This window comes from Rhinolophus ferrumequinum, chromosome 5 (assembly GCF_004115265.2).
Source record: "Rhinolophus ferrumequinum isolate MPI-CBG mRhiFer1 chromosome 5, mRhiFer1_v1.p, whole genome shotgun sequence".
Taxonomy (NCBI): Eukaryota; Metazoa; Chordata; class Mammalia; order Chiroptera; family Rhinolophidae; genus Rhinolophus; species Rhinolophus ferrumequinum.
This window is the reverse complement of record NC_046288.1, coordinates 85,147,038-85,164,463: the sequence shown is the minus strand read 5'-3', so window position 1 is coordinate 85,164,463 and position 17,426 is coordinate 85,147,038. Positions and strand designations below refer to the sequence as shown.

The window sequence follows — 17,426 nt, the reverse complement described above, 5'->3', positions numbered from 1 at the left end:
CTAGAAATAATATTCTACCAGCTGTCTGGGCCTCCCTCGGCCCAGTCAAGTTGACATACAAAATTAACCATCAAAGCAGATGTTTGTAATAAACCACATTGTTTGGCAGCCTAGGCACAGAGAACCAACTTGATCGATTAGGGATGATGGATGCACTTCTGAAATTCACGTTCCCAGATGCCAGCCGAGGGCGGGCCTGCTGCCTTAGCGCTCTGTGCACAGAGGGTAGGGCAGGAAAGCAGGGAGTGATACTCCTGGTTAGTACTGTTGTAGGGGGCATTAGAGGGTAGGGGGAGCCCCTAAGAGGGGAATCCAGACCAGTGCAGTGAGAGAGAGAGGTGGAGGGGCTGGGGCGGTTCTGGGGGCCTGTGATGGTAGAGTCTGGATGGCTCTTTAGGAGAAGGTGGATGAGATGCAGGGACTTCCGTTAACAGCTTTATTGAGAGAGAATTCATATACCACACACGTCACCCATTTGAAGTGTACAGTTCACTGGTTTTTAGTGTATGAAGTCATGGTGTGACACAGTTAGATTTGTCACCTGTCTGGACCATGGGCTGAAGGAGCAGATTGAACGTGAGACCCTGGGTGGACGGGGCAACCAGTCACTCAGATCGGAGCACAGGACGAGGACCATGTTTAGGAGGCAAAGTGAAATGGTCACTTTCGAAACAATGCTGTTGGTTCCCTGCCTAGACCCTCCTGAGTCTGCCATTGCCCCCGGTAAAGCCCAGGCCCATAGGTTTCACGTGTGTCCTCTCCACAAACTGGCTTTGGTTCCTGGCTCTGCCAGTCACCAGGTACCGTGAAAATAAGACCGGGCCGGACCATCAGCTCTAATGCGTCTTTTGGAGCAAATATTAATATGAGACCTGGTATTATTTTACTATAAGACCAGGTATAATGTAATATAATAAATATAATAATATAATGTATAATATAATATAATATAATATAATATAATATAATATAATATAATATAATATAATAAATACCGGGTCTGATATTAATTTTTGCTCCAAAAGACGCATTAGAGCTGATCGTCCAGCCAGGTCTTATTTTCGGGGAAACACGGTATGTGACCTTGCCACTTCATGTCTTGATGCTTCAGTTTCCTCATCTGTGACAAGGGCGGCCAATATCATGTACCTCACAGGAATGGTGTGAGGATTGAAGGAGATTATATAAAGTATTTCCAAACAGTGCCTGACATACAGTGGACACTCAGTAACTAGTGACTTTTGGTTTCTGCTCTTGCTTTTATTAGTAGAGGTAGCATTTCTTTTCAGCCTCATCTCCTCTGCGTATACCCTTCTTGCAGCCATTCCACCATTGGTCTGAACACTCCCCAGCCAGGAGTTACTGTTTTTCCCGATTTCTCTTCCTCTCTTCCTCTGGCCAGTGAGTTCCAACCCTTTGTCTCCATGCTTTGTTCTGAATGCATCTTCTGATATTTGCCAATTCACTAATTCTCTCTTCAGTGCTTTAATTTGCTTACAACTCACCCACTGCTTGTTTTAGTGGTGAAGTTTCCATTCGTTCTTTTTCTTTTTTCTTTTTTTATTGTTTCCAGTTCTCTGCCAAAATTCTGGTCTCTGTCGCAACTTCTAGAGTTCAGGGACTTTGTCTTTTCAGATCTCTTTGCCTAGTCTTGTAGCATCGTGTTAAGTGATTGTTTTTCTAGGTCCTTCCAGGTGAGCTCTTGGCGTATAAATAATACTGTGCCCGAATTCTAAGTGGTTTCTGCGTGTTTCCTGCTATCACTGATACAATGCTCCCCGCCTTTTCCAGGAGTCAGTTGTGTACGTCTGTACTTGACTTCCCACCTGGAATACGAGTGCCCTGAGGGTATGCGCTGGTGTCAGTCGTGTCAGTAATAAAGTATGTCTGGTACGGTATCGGAGGTTAGGAGGGCACTTAATACAAGGGTGCTGCCTCCCAGCCAAGCGTCTGCCCCCTCGTACACGGGTACGTGCTGACCTAAGTAGGAGTTCAGGTCAACAGCTCTCCTTTGACAGGCTGCGTGGCCCTGGGAGGATCGTCGGCTTTGCTGCTGGCGCCACCGTTTCTACCTGGTAATGTTTCAGTTAAGTTCTTTACCCTTTCTTTTTTCCCAGCCACAGAGAATGCTGCTTCATAGGATTGTTGTGAAGGATTAGAGATCACTATTTGCCAAGTGTTCGCTGTGGGGCTGAGGAAATGGTAGCTGGTGCCATTGCCTCCCTCCTCACGAGTTCTGTGGTTTTGGTCGATACTTACAGGTTTTGAAGTGAAAGAGCATGCTCCGAAGCAAGAGGCCCCTCACAGCCTGCCGGCCCCTCCCCAGATGCCTCTGCCCGCGATCCCGCAGCCCTGGCTGGTGAGTGAGCCCCGCCCTCGCAGCAGGGTCCCTGGGCGCCGGCTTCCTGGCTCCGGGGGATGCGAACCCAGTTCTGGAAGAAAGGAGGCTCCCTCGGAGTGTTTCCCGGCTGCTAGGAAGAGCTGAGTGGGAGGCTGGAAGGGTAACCTGCCCTTAGGAGGCTGGGGTTTCTCTGAAAATTACTGGAGCTACAGATCCACGGAAATCTGTTCTTAGGTTAAAAAACAAACAAATGAAACAGAGGATTTAACAGGTGAAACAATGACAGTAGAGCCTGGGGAGCTGGACCCCTTTCTCAGTTAACTAGATTTGAATACCTTAGTCTGAAACTTTGATATTCATTGTTATGCTTCTTCTGGAATTAAAAAAAAAATTTTTTTTTCAGAAGAAAAATATGTTCACGTTCCAGGAATGTGTATTTTATTTGATCTTACGCATTCAAAATTTGTTTTGGAGTTCTTTTGCCACTTTCGCAATCTGGGTGTACTCGCATACACAATTCTTCATGTACCATTCAGCCTTTTCTGCCTTTTGCTGTTTTCTAATTTGCTTACTCGGGGAAATTAGACTTTCATTCAAAATGAGATCGATGTCAGTTACTTGGCAGTTCTCTTTCTAATGTTCGCTTTCCCTATGAATCATCTAATTATCTCTCCACCAGGATAAGAACTGCAGGAAAGCAGGGCCATGTGTCATTTATTTCCATCCTGCCTGGGCCCCAGCTGATGGCTGATGGCCAGTAGGTACTCCGTAATTACCATTGTAGAGGAGGGCAGAGGAAATTAGCACTTACTGGGTTCTCACCACACATCACAGAGCATGCTTGTTACTTTTTCACTTATAATTTCATTTAATACCGACAACTTGACCTCAAAGAACCCCTGATTTAACTCTAAGCATGTACATAGTATGTATACCCATTTTCCAGAAAAGGAAATTGAAGTTCAATGAAGAGATGTGATTTGCTCACGGTCCAGTACTAAGTAGGAAAGGTGAAAATTGTAACCTGTTCTTTGGATTTCAAATCCAGCCTGTTTTCTCCAGTACTGTTGGGGCGGTGTGGCAGCAAAGCTGATGCCAGCCTGACTCTCAGGTGGGAGAAGGCTCTGTTAGGTGCTGGAAGCCTGTTCTGGAGCCCAAGTCCCGGCCAGCAGCGGGGTGCAGGGTGCAGACTGGGGAGCTTGCTGCCTGCTTCCGGTGCCAGCTCTGCCACATACCCACATGACTTAGACTGTGGCTTCCTGTGCTGCAGATGCCTCATTTTTAAAACGAGTATGATAATAGGACCTATTTCATGTGATTGTTGTGGAGAATGAGCTGATATATGGCAAATGCTTAGAAGACATGCCTTGCATGTAGTGAGCCCCACGTGAGAGCTAGGTGGTACCAGACAGAGCAGCCCTTCTTAAACGTTCATGTCTAAGTAACTCCTTGGGGAGCTTGTTAAAATGCACAGTCTGACCCACTCGGTCTACATGGGGCTTCCGGGGCTGCATTTCTAACAAGATCACTGTGGAAGGTAGAACACCCCCTTCAAAGGTAAATAAGGTCATCTGTATGCCTCCTGCGCTGGAGCGCCACTGTTCTCACGCGGGCACAATTACTTTGAGCCTGTCTCCACTTGTGCTCTCCGGTGCAGGGGCCACGAGCTGCAGGTGGCCATCGGGCACTTGCAGTGTGGCTGGTTCTAACTGGGATGTGTGTGTGTGTCAAATTCACACTGGATTTGGAGGCTTCTGAGAAAAAGGATGTAACATATCTCCTTAATTTTTACCCTGATTACATGTTGAATTATGTTTTGGATATGCTGAGTGAAAGAAGCGATATTAATAAAATCAATTTCATAGATTTCTATGGCTTGTAGAGACATTTAAATTACATATGTGGCTCACATTTATAGCTTGCATGCTTTTTTGGTTCCATACATTTAATCTTCCCACAGTTGAGAGCATTACTCCGGGAATTACTTACTCAGGGAATTACTTACTCAAGGTGAATATATGACTCTTATGTGCTATTTTTCCTTTTTTACCAAATATGTATTATGTATTTTTCCTTCTTTATAAACTTCTTTTTAATTATTCTTTTTTTAACTCTCATCCTGTTTGTTGTAGAAACTGACTTGACCATTTTTCACTGTCTCATTTGCTGTTTTTAGATATAATGCAAAATTATAGTCCAGAAGTATGTCAATAGTATTAATTTTATAAACTGATATTTATCTAAAAGAGAAAGAACTAGTTGAGAACTCAGTGGTTCATGAGTTTCCTGGTTTACTTTTATTTTTCTTTCTAAGCTTGTCTAAGCCCGTGGCTCTCCTACGATGTGTCCCAAAATGCAGGATCTAGCATATCATCGTCACATGTCAGATCAGGAAAGGTGTTTGGAGATGGAAGGTGAAATGCAAACATCTAGAAGCAGCCAGAAGTGTAGAGAGGGTTATAGGAATTTCACGGGCTCTTCTTTAGTGCCATATGAAGAGCTGTCTAACTGGTCTGGCCTAAATCACATGTCCCAGATGTGCCAGGCCAGACGGAGGGTATGTAGGTCAGGTTCAAGGCCAATTCCGACGGAAGAATACTCATTTGCATGGCCATCATTTTCTTCCATTTCTATGGATTTTTCCCCTCAAGTAAAGTTTATTTTTCATTCTCACTCACATATGCTCTGCCCCGCCTACGGCTGTGAAATGCCTGTGGCAGACTGCTCTGGTTGAAGGTGTATGAGAAGCCCTCCTACCCATGGAATCACAACTGGTGGTTGATGAGTCAAAAAGGTTGGTTAAAGTAAGAAATTGTCAAAAAGGTGTACATATGCTTGAATTATTTTACGTTTAAACAATAATTTTTGAGTAGCAGTTTGACCAATGGGTGATTTTAGGGTTTCCGGGTGGGAATTCCCTCCCGTTCTTGTGAAATTTTTTGCTTTCCCATTCCTGAATCCCGAGAAAAATTGGTCGGGAAATCGGGAAAATCAGCTCCTTGAACCCAGGTGGTTGGTAGTATCAGCCGTCACTTTGTGGAAATGATTCATTGTGGAGAAGAGAAAACAGTTTATATCTCAGGATTCGGGAACGGGAAAGCAGAAAAAAATTCCTGAGAACGGAAACCCTAGGTGATTTCTCCCTACTGGTGTCCAACACATGGGTGTCCGGTGGGTTTTCTCTTGGCCTCCAAACTGAGCCATTACTTGCTATAAAACTAGGAGGATTTTGATCCAGGGTCAAGGTTCTTTGACTATGGGGCTACACAGTGGATTCTACTTGTCTTTTTTGTGTATCTATACCCATGATACTTTAATCTTTTCCAGTTCCCTAAAGTGGAGTGAAAGTTAGACACTTGTGAAACAATCTGAGTTTCAAGTCCCTAGAATTTTATGAGTGCTGTGCTATTCTCTTACAGCTGACGTGCTCACCCTGACGTGAATAACTTTTCTTTTTGCACTTTGTCTTGACTGAACCTTCCTAAAGCATCTTAGAGAATTATTTGCTCTCCTTTGCACTCATTTTTTTCATTGGTCTATTTATGTAGTAATCAAATTAATTACATAATTATAGTATTAAGCATGAGACTTTAAATACCAAAGCTGACTCTTAATAAATAAGACTTAATAAATGGGACAGCTGATGGGACTCTCTGTAGGCACTGAGGGGGGAGCCTGGTACCCTGAATGTTTAGCGTTTTCTGGATACCAGTCAGGGCATTTGACGGAGGAAATGAAGAACATCTGTCAGGTCAGCAGAGCTTGGTTAAGATAGCTCTACTGTGTTTTTCGGATAGTTTTCCAGTGAATTAGTTATTCAGCAAGTAAGCCAGTCATTCAGTGAGTTCAGTCTGCCTTTGGTGAGCTGGCCTCTGGCCAGTGGGCCATTTGCTGTTGGCAGATTGACTTCCAGGACAATTAGCTTAGAGTGGAGTAAAGATGGAACGGGTGGCAAGCTGTGCCAGGCACACGGTGTGCCCTAAATCAAGGCCCAGCCGGAGAAAGAGCCAGATGGTCTGGGAGCATTGCACCGCCTCTGTGCTGGGAGGTAATACAACGGGGGTGGGGCATCTGCAGGTGAGGCGGGGCCCCCTCCCAGGGGTTAGGTCATGGAGGGCCTGTGGCCGAGCAGAGCGGTTTGGGACGATCACCAAAGCAACGCTACGTGACTGAAGGATGCGTGTATTCTTTTACACACATATATATCCAATTATATATATATATGTAATTAACATATATCCAATTACACACATGTATATGTAAGATTCATGATTCTCCAACCATTTATTTCTCAGTCATCTAAAAGGCTATTGCATTTTTACCTCGAATGTAGCATATATTGACCGAATACTGCCTTTTATTGTAGTTGTGTTAGAAACTCTAAAAAAAGAGTTAGCTTTTATTTGTCTCCGTTTCGTGCCCACCAGTGCCTTGTGCCGTTATCACGAGCTGTCTCTTGACGGTCTTCTCCCGGCAGCCCTGTAAAACTCCTCCTGCGTAACTAACTGATGGTTTTACACACTGAACAGCAACAGCACCTGATTTCCACTTTCTTTTAATGAAACGAAATGTAACCTTTAGAAGATGGTGTTTGTTTCTGTGTTTCTTTGTGTTTCTCACGTTGCACAGCCGGGAATGTGACGATGGCTCCCTCTCAGGGAGCGAGCGTGTCAGAAGTCAGTTTTGTCATGTCGGGAATGTGTGAATGTTTCGGTTTTGTTCTCGAAGTAGGTGTCCTGTGTGAACTGGTGCCCCTTTAGTGTGGCTGAGTGGGTGTGAAGGGGCTGGCGAGTGTGCCACGTGGAAATTCAGAACTCCTGACTCTTGGAAATCACACGTGTGGGCCGCGGCATGTTTGGCGTCCACTTTGGCTCCCTTGCTCTTCCAAGGGGCCACTAGAATAGGCCAAAGTGTGCGGATGTGTGATGAAAACTCTTCTGGGAAGAGCTGTGCTTTTCCACAGATTGTTGTTTCTGTTCCATACTGAGGGCCACAGCCCTCCCTGACTGTACTGAGTGTGCAAGAGCTGAGAGGGCGTTTGCAACGGCGGCCCCCCCACAGAAGTGGGTCCCATCTGTGCTGACATTGGCCGTTGCGACCCGCCCCGCGCTGAGGCAGCCATTTCCCTGAGCGGGTCGGATCCAGACAATCACTGATTGTGCTTTATCTCCTCCTGCCTGTTCTTCAGAAGGGCATTGAATCTACTAACGGGGGTCTCAGATCTTCATGGCCGAGAGGAAAGAGCAAGGTCGGGTCCTTTGGGGCTCTGTGTGAATTGTACCATACACAATCAAGGCATTTTCTAGAAATATTTTTATTCGATAATTTAAACAGCAGGGGGTAGGTCACATTGTGTTTAGATGGGGCAGAGGAGAGCGATTTCATTCTTTGGTATTTTAGGGCCGGAGCTGATGGAAACGTGCTGCCTTGTGTCAGTAGATAACAATGAAGGTTTTACCGTAAAACATACATAACGTACATTTGACCATTTTAGCCATGTTCATGTGTCCAGTTCAGTGGCATTAAGTACATTCACATCGTTGGGCAACCATCACCTTCATCACCTCCAGAACTTTCCATCGTCCCAAACTGAAGCTCCGTCCCCATGAAGCACTAACCCCCCACCCGCCTCTCCCAGGCCCCGTACCCCGGTCTACTTTCTGTGTTTATGAAACCATGAAGTTACCACCTTGTCCGTGGTAGATTTTATCCTTCCTAAATACTTTCGCAGCAACTTTATCATCTCTGTGTGATAGATGGGATTACGAGGTTCAGAGATCATGTGACACAGTCAGGTGTTTTACCTGCTGAGGAGTGAAGACTAAAGCCCAAGATTTAAAACAACTCAACCGTTTGTTTCCCTGTGAAATCACATGTGATCCTTTTAGTGGACAAGAACCGTCTGGTTCCTTTTCCCTTGTCTTTCGAGACTCTCCAAGTTTAGTCTCGTGTCTAATTCCAGGGGCACCTTTATCTTAAATCTGCTCTGGCTGCACCCACAGGCGCATCCTGTGTACACGCCTGTTGGGCTGTTCCCGCCCCCCCCCTCGTGGAAGCCCACCTACTGGGCGGGAAGGAAGGGACTTCAGGGGGGCCCCCCTCACCCCCCGGGCTTTCATTCCCTCCCAGGCGCACATAAATAGAACTAGAGAAAACTTACCAGTGTTTACTCAAGTGCTGTGTGGAATGCAAATTAAATGGCCATCAGAATGGAATGGGTATAATCTGGACAAAAACTCTTATTTCGTCCAGAAGATTACTTACTCAAAATTCTTGATGTTAGGATTGGAACCATTTTTGCAGCTGAGACTATAACATTTTGTTATTGATTGAGAATTACTTTACTCCAGTCCTCAGTTTCCCTCAGCATCCTGCACACCTTCCTAAAGGGTGAACCACGGTAGAAGTTTAGCTTATGGCATGAACGCTGCTGTCGGGGGCTTCAGAAATATCCATGGCAGTTGGAGGTCCTGTGCTAAGTAGGAAAGGCTGATACGGGACAGAACTGGAGCATGAACCCTACTTTTCTTATGCCAGATTTTATTCTCGTGGGCGCTTACTCTTCACGGATTTTAACCCCTGTAACCAGCGAGAGAGTCTGCATATACCACCATCTACACAGAATTAAAGTCAGAAAGAGATTCCACATTCTCGGCTGGTATTGTTCTCTGCTGAAATCGGCTCTCAGTCTATTGGTGTTACTAGTGCAAAGGACGAAGTAATAAATTGGGGTGAGGAAGGTGGTGGGGAGCAGAAGAGAGGCAGAGTGTGAGTTAGAGGGGGAAGGTGTGAAAGGTGTTGGGCGTGACGTTGATGGTACAGGAACCCGTGCCTCTTGGGAGATGAGGGGTCGGTTGTCCTGGGTGATGTGGAAGCAGTCGGTGTGACCCGGTAGCCTTAGTGGGCCGCTGAGTCCCTGGTTCTTTCCCGACTCCTGTTCTGCTCACCGCGCCCCCCCGTACCCCCCTCCCCCCACACACTAGAAAGTGCACAGGGTTACAGTTGTGACTTAGAGATGGCATCTGTGCTGTTTCGAAGCTTCTGGTTCAGTGATCAGTGCCGACTCTGGCTGACTTTCTACGGCTTCTCCCCTAATCTAGCATGTGTGGCCTTGGGCAAGGTCTGTCATCTCTTGAACCTCAGTTTCCTCATTTGTAAAAGTGTAATCAAAATGCCCAAATCTCTGCTATTTCCTGAACAAGAAAAAATATATATAAAGTATCCCAGAGCAATGTCTGATACATGGCAGGCAAGCAGTACATGATGGTTACTATTGTCACATTGTTGAAATAATAGGAATAACAATGATAATTATATTTATACCACACAATTACATAAATATAATAGTTATTATTAATGGAAAAAGAACTCTCTGTAAGGCTTTTCCTTAAAGTAGCAAAGGCAGAGACTAATGGGCTTTTCTTTCCAAAACGATGGAAATTAAATCAAGGCCAGTATTGTGAGCCAAGCGAACCTGTAGCTTATTGTCCTATACAGTTGTCAGGACTGGTTTGCTCTAATAAGACATGGAGCCCTTAAAGGAGAAATTTACAACGTGCCGTAAGGCAGGTAAGATTTCCTAAACTAAAAAGCAACTTTCACTTAAACATTATCTGGGAGGCGAAATATTTTGGTGAATTTAAAAGCCATCTAGTGAGCAGCGCGCTGTGCCTCTTCTATGTTTTATGTCTAGAACGAAGCTCAGTCGTTCTTTGAGGAAAACAGCTTCTCATCTTTCTTTTTAAGCAGTGAAGGAGGCTGTGGTGGTTAGATTTCAGGCCCTTATTTTATCAGCATGTGTTTTGTGAGAGCCAGCCCAGGAAAACACTGGTGACGAATGCAAGACGGTGTTAGAGCTTCATGCAGAGGCCGAGTCTCTTCTGATATTGAGTGAAAGTTACCAGATCTAGTGAGAATAATGCCCTGATCGGTGTGCAGGGTTACTGCCTGAAGGGACCTTTAAAGTACGTGCTCTGGCCAGAGGCTGTAATGTCATTTCTCATCTAGTGAGGACACAGTCAACTCTCACTAAAATTTCGAAACAGGTAAAGCTGGCTTCGTCAGAATACTAGAACTGGAACCTGAGAGCCAGGGTGGACATCAGAGCGGGTCATGACCCAGTGCCCCCATCTGCAGGTGAGGAGAGCGGGATTCAGGTGCAGGAAGGTTACAAAGACCCTGGACGAGGGGGACCCACACAGAAGGCACGCCGAGTGTGAGCGCCGTCGTCTCCCTCTGCTCTCATTTCCTGTCTGCCCTCTGGTTTGCCATGATCCCTGTTGGAAACCTGTCTTTCCTGCTGTGCACCTTTAAAAATCCCTGTTAATTGTGATTTCAGTGAATTCTTACCTATTGGAAAGGATCTGAAGGAAGATTTTCCTCAGAAAGCAGTTCAGGGTACCTCTTTCCAGCTTCTCCCCCACTTTTAACAAACCATAATACTTCTGCTGAAGTGTGAGAGCCTGTGGCAGAATTTCAAGGGTAGGTCGTGTGCGGATCCTTTTTGGAGAAAGAGGTGCTCCTGTAAAAGTACAGGAGCACCTCGGTTTTTGAGCGTCTTCATTGACGAACATTTTGGTTTACGAACGCCGTAAATTTTATGGATCTGTGGTATCATTATATAGTAAAATTCATGCTAAATTTGCAGTTTTGGGGGTTGACTTTAAAGGTCTGGAATGGATTAATCCATTTTGCATTACTTGCTATGGGGACACTGTGCCTCGGTTTTCGAATGTTCAGAACCATCAGCTATGACGATAAGCATCTCACCTAACACGCCCGTGTCACGTGCCCCACTCGGAAGGGAGTCTGTGCTGTTTCATTCAGCTACTCGCACTGCTTTCCCAGGACACGAATAATTTTGACTGTTTCAACATCCTAAAAGGAAGTTGAAACTCCACTTCATGAATAAAGACTCTGAAGCAGACATCTGTTTTCCAAAAGCAACAAGCAGAGATTCCACCGGGCATGGACTCCTGTTCAGACCTGGCCTGCGGTGGAGCTCGGTGGGTCAGGTTCCCGTTAAGCGTTGCGTCTTCAAGAAGGTGTGAGTGACCTGGCTGCGACCCAGTGTGACACAGGATGATGGAAGCCAGCCGTGGGAGAGGGGTGCAGGGAGATCTGTGGTTTGTGAGGGAACCGGACTGCGGGGGCAGGGAGACGCCTGCCTTCAAGTCCAGGAGGGATGCGTGCACGCGGCCGTGGCCCGAGGAAGGGGCGGCTTGAGTGCACAGTGGTGATTAGTCATTCACAGAGGACGTCTGGAGTCTGAGGTGAGTTAGATGGAAAGTGGTGGAATTTTTCATTCTGGAGACTGTGCACGTATTAAAACATCCTTGATTCTGTGGAACATTGTTCTCCTCGGAACTTCACCTGGTAGATCTTCGGTAGGGACCTCTGTGCTGTCCCACTCTTGCTGACATCTTTCCAGTTTGTTCACAGAGTATAGGCAGTGTGAGTGAGTTACCAAAGGTGTGTGTGGGGGAGAGAAAATGAAAGAAAGGCCTTCAGCGGACAGACCTGGAGTTTGTCCCCAGCTCTGTCATGGAGTAGCGTCTGGCTTCCAGCAGGCGCTGACACACTGAGCCTCACTTTTTGTACCTGTGAAAGGTGATGGGATGTCTCCTGGGTAATGTCCTGCACGCATTGGCTGATGGGACTTACTTAGCACAGTGCCGGGCAATGAGCAGGTGTTTGGCTGGTGTTGGCTTTCCTTCCCTTCGGTCCTTTCCATCGGTGGGAGGACCAGTGAGTGGCAGAACCACCAAACCTACAGAAGCTTGTAGGAAGGAGGTTGGTGTGCGTTAGTGCGCTCGGGGCTCGGTCCTGACGCCGCGGAGACTCTGTAGTCCGGAGCCTGCCAGCTCTTCCGTGGTGTAAAGTTCCAGCTTCAAGACCTGAGTGTCTTAATCCCAGAGTTTGACACGAAACTGATGTGCCTGGTTTTAGTAACGAGCAGATTTCTCCTCCAGAGAAAAGTTCCAGTTTCTTTTAGAGAGCGTCTCCTAGGTGGTTTCCTGTTTTCGAAGTTTCCGTGGCAAGTGTTAGGAGCATGGTGAGCTGGTAGGCTTAACGAGTCCTTCCCTCTGTAAGAGCTCTGGTGACCCGAACCATTTTCTGTGCTTCCGGAGCTCCCAGCATGGTGCTGTGGGCCGCGGGGACCTCAGAGGGTAAGTGGTGTGGGGAGCACGAGAGAGGCACACGTCTCAGCTCGGGCATGCATGTCAGCCCATTCCACTTGGGAAAAGGGGTACTTTGTGCCCACAAGCAGTATGTGCAGGGCACTCCTGGGACACGGGCCATATGTCAGGTGATGGCCAGCAGCTTGTACGGACTGAGTGGCGTGTGGCCAGGGCCAGGCTGGGGGTGGACGTGAGCAGGAAAGTAGTAAGAGCCCGTCAGGACCCGAACTTCAGAACCTCTTCATAGGATGATGTTCTTTTTTGCCAGAGACTTTACAAAGGAAAGAGGAAGGTGCTGGTGACTACCTGAAAATACGACGTTTTCATCCAGTGATGCCGTTTTTCCCTTTTTTTCCGTAGCCTCCTGACAGTGGGCCCCCGCCGTTACCGACGTCCTCGCTCCCAGAAGGTTATTATGAGGAAGCTGTGCCGCTGAGCCCGGGGAAAGCTCCAGAATACATCACCTCAAGTGAGTGTCGGGGTCGGCGGCCCCAGCTGGCCTCTTGACTCGTGGGACTGGGAGAGCCTAGCCCTCTTTCTGGGTGTGGGGACAGAACATTCCAAAACGCTGTGCAAATGTGAGTGACGTCAGTTTTCAACCCAAACTGGTAAATACAGACAGGGCTTTGAAAAGTCAAAAGTGCCTTCCCACTATCTTTGGGAATTCAGATTGTTCTGACTCAAAATTAGTGGAAACTTATATGGTATTTGGTTGGTGCAAAAGTCAATGCGGTTTTTTTGCAATTTAAACTGCAATTTCTTTTGCACCAACCTAACAGCTGTGGAAACATGGATCCCAATGAAGGGGGTACCCTTTGTCAGAGCGAAATGGCTTTTCGTGGCATGTTCTTATGGGTGCGTGACCCCCACTTTAACAAGGGGGTGTGTCCCCCCCACCTTCATTGTGCCAGGAGGAGAGTAGTGTCTGCCAGGCTGAAAAATCAATGGGCACAAAACAGATAGGCATTTCAGTCCGAGGCTTTTGTTTCTTCCTTTTTTAATAATAAATCCAGGTTTTATGAGAACTTTGTGACCTAAAGTGGAGTGGTCTGGGTGTGACTCTCGTTAGTTGCCTGCTTGATGGCTCTCAGAGGTGCCTCTTGCACCCGCCTTGCAAATTCAGAGGAAGAACGCCACGCTGACACCGGAAACCTAACTGCCTCGGGAATTTATTTTTGGGTCATCGGCTTTATTTCTCCTCTTGATATTCTGTCTGGCTGTGTGCTGCTGTCTCGTAATAAAGTGGAAGGTCTGAGCACGTGTCCACTGAGGGCGTCCAGCTGGCTGTGCTTCGATCAGGAAGTGGAGGGCAGGGTGACAGCTCGTGTGGCCCGGGGCTGCCCGCGCACTTACGCTCACGGCGCTGGCCTCACCTGTCTTCCTGGGGAGACGCGCTCGCCCAGCCCAGTGTGGTCGTCGCATTGCCCGAGTCTCTGCCACGTGGACACTGAGCTGTCTGCTCTTTCTCTCCTAGCAGTAAGCAAGCAGAACGAGTTCAGGCAAGCAGAAGCTAATCTGAGTGTTACAGCCCCCCTGCCCCCCACGCCAACGTATTTCCTGAATGTGGAGAGGGATGTGCTGAACCCAGGCAGGCAGGGCTGGAAGCCCCTGGACGGCAAGGGGCCTTTCCCAGCTCACTCAGGCCAGTTATCTCAGCTTCCAGAACAGTCCCAGTACAGACTAAGCCCAACAGCAATAAGTGTTTGTTATGCTCTGAATGCAAAAAGGGAAAGACTGGTTTTGAGGTCTATAAGTTAAATATTTCATTTAGGAACTACTTGGGAAAAACACATTCAAGTAATTTCTAAGTGTTCACTCTTCCAGAAGACAGTAAGTTAATTAGAAAACAGACACCATTTAAGTGGCTTGACTGTATTTTAGAACATCGTGGACTCCTTTCCTTATAATAGCAGTGAGTGAAGTTAAATGTTTTTGATGAGGGTTCGTCCCAGGGTTTGGACACGGGGTTGTAGCCTCCTCCCACCCTCCTTCCCCTCTCCTCACCATACTTCATGGTTAGAAACTGGTAGTAAATTTGTTTGTTTTTCGGGGCCTTCGGTCATTTTCAGCCTGAGAAGCCGATGTGTAATGTCCTGTCCTTCAGAGAAGCCATTCCATAGTTGCTGACCAAAGGCAACTTTTGTTGAACTAATTCCAGAAGCAAGAGTAATCGAAGGACTCCTGCTGGGGAACAGTGAGTCATCGGTGACAGCACCCTGTGGCTTCTTTGATCAAATGTCTGTGGTGAAATGACCTGCCCGGAAGAACAATGGTGGTGAACTGACCTGCAGGTCAGGCCAGGGATATGCTGCTTCAGTTCCTAGGGGACTTGTGACAGCTTTGTGGCACCTGTATCTATCAGGTCCAGTTTTATCAGAGAAGCAGGACCACTAGGGTTGTCGTGGAGGAAAGGGCTTACTGTGGGGACAAGGCCCTGTGTCATGTGGGGACCAGTGAAGGAGCCCCTGGAAGGCTGTTGCCTCTGTCTGGTGGGACCGGCCATTGGGAAGCAAAGCTGGATGAGAATTGGGGAAGAGGAAGGACAGATGGGAGCCCACTTTCGTCTCTCACTTCCTCCAAACCCGATGACCAGCTGGAGAAGCTGGAACCCGTCGTACAGAGCTGCAGGCCCCTGGCCCAGGACTCAGAAGAGACCCGGCAGGAGCTGCGGGCCCAGCGCCAGCCCCATGGCCACATGGAGGGCCAGCAGCTCAGCGCCAGGCTGTGCTGTGTGTGCAGCCACTCCTGGCAGCCCGCACCGCCCTGCACATGCGCTGGCAGCCGCGTCCCTCTGCGCAGCTTCCAGGGGCTCCCAGATGGCTCCTGTGGCCAGCCTCACCCAGAACCGTCCGAGAAAGGGAATTGGGGGAGATGTAATTCCAGCCTTGCTAAGTCGATATGATAGAAAACCACCACCATTTATCTTGTGTCGATTTGGCCTCCATGCGCACCTCTCTTAACCACACTGAATTTCCAGATAAAGAGCAGCAAAAGCAGGATGCAGCATAACGTGATTCAACGCCGCCTGCATAATGGAAAACTCCCTAACTCCCCCAGAGGATACAAAGTCCATTTCTCTGCTCTGGGGGGGCATCCACTCTCTTCCGGCTGAGTCATACTCACCATTGAGAGCCTGTAACTTAAGTATTGAGAGCCCGGGGTGGCTGCTTTCTGTTAGCACGTTGGATGTGGGGGACCGGGAGAGGTGCAGAGAATTTGCCTATCATACACAAGTATACCTATATCACAGTAAGGAAGACAAACTCAGAGCTGGGACAGGCCTCCCCTCTGCCACCTCCACGGTCACACCACGGTCACACCACCGCGGTCACAGCTACTACTTCCCTCCCTCCATTCCGCCTCCCAGGCTGGAAGGGCTGCGGCAGACGGGGCGGCTGGACTGTGTAACCACGTGATCTGCTCGAGTCCCCCTCCTCACGTTCCTCGTGGCGCCCCTCGGCGTTCTTCTCAGCGTGATCTCAGGTGCCTCTGAACCGTCTCCGTCTCTCAGTCACCCCACTTCAGCCTGTTCTCAATGCTATTACAGAGTGACCGCTTCGGCCACCTGAGGCTCTTGCTCAAAATCCTTCCTTGACTTACGTTCGGGATTTAAAATTTAACTTCAACTTACAGTCTCCCCCCCCCGCCATTCCCCCCAGAAATGGCTTTGGGAGGGAATTAAAATGCAAGCACGACTTCTGAGTACCAATTATAATTCGGTTTCTGGTGAATTCTGTCCTATGGAAGGTCTGTATTCTGCTGTGTTTGCTGAATGGCGCAACTGATTGCTTCAGCTGCAGTTTTTCCTTATCTGTCATTCATTCATCACTTAGGTGTTCCGTCTTCAAATATGTTTGAAAACGAATGTCTCCTAGATGCGGAGGGGTGAGGGGAACGCAGAGAGGAACCAGACGCAGCCTCGAGGAGCTTATCCAGCAGGGCCAAATAGTAATAATACTGACTGTCACTGGTGTTCACTAAACACTTTGAATGTGCCGGCCCTCCTTAGAAGGGCCTCGCAGGTATAATTTAAGTTCATCCAACAGTTCTTTCTACCTTCTACAAATAGTGTGAACTCACCCTGTGCCAGGTGCATTGTTACCTGCTGGGACAATCACCTCCAATAAGGTGGTCTCCCTTCCCTCAGGGGCTTGCGGTCTGATGTGGGAGACAGACAGACAGACAGATGGCAGTGAGAGTGCAGTGGGACATGCTTCCTGCTGGGCGGTGCGGGAGCACCCAGGAGGGCATTTCACCCAGTGTCTTAGTCAGCTTGGCTTCTATAACTAAATACCACAGCCTGGGGAATGAAACAATAGACATTTACTTTCTCCCAGTTCTGGACATCTGAGATGAGGGTGTTGCGTGGTCAGCGTCTGGCGCGAGCGCTCCTCCTGGCTTACCGCCATCTTCCTGTGTCCTCACGTGGCCTGGAGAGTGTGAGAGCTCTATTCCTCTTATAAGGCCACCGATCCTATTGGGTTAGGACCCCACCCACCCATATAACCGCCCTTAATCTTCATTACCTCCAAAAAAGCTTTCTCTAAATACAGTCACATTGGGGTTAGAGCTTCAACACCTGAATTGGGGGTGGGGGACACACACACACAGTTCAGTGCATTGCAGCCAGCTTTGGTGAATCCAGGAGGGCTTGTGGAGGAGGCGCCAATAGGTTATATCCGGAGAGATGAGAGCCTTTGTCCAGGCAGAGGCCAGAGACCGAGTGGGGCAAACAGGAAGCCTACGTGAGGGCCGCCTATGCAAAAACCCCCGGGATAAGAGGCAGTGTGATGTATGCGGGAAACTAAAGATAATCCAGTATTTCTGTGTCAGTGCACAGCAGAATGCGAAGGATAGGGTAAACGCCTCTGCAAGCCCCAAGAATGACCCCAGCAGAGGGAGGC

At 47.9% G+C, this 17,426-nt stretch overlaps 1 protein-coding gene across 3 annotated transcripts in view; it reads left to right on the top strand.

The window, feature by feature from the left end:
- AFAP1 (actin filament associated protein 1) overlaps positions 1–17,426 on the top strand; it is a 125,986-nt gene that overhangs the window by 53,296 nt on the left and 55,264 nt on the right. For all 3 annotated transcript variants that reach the window (XM_033105959.1, XM_033105958.1, XM_033105960.1), the window contains exons 3-4: positions 2,262–2,359; positions 12,883–12,991. In XM_033105959.1, coding sequence (XP_032961850.1) covers positions 2,262–2,359; positions 12,883–12,991 — 207 coding nt within the window. The remainder of the gene's footprint in view (positions 1–2,261; positions 2,360–12,882; positions 12,992–17,426) is intronic.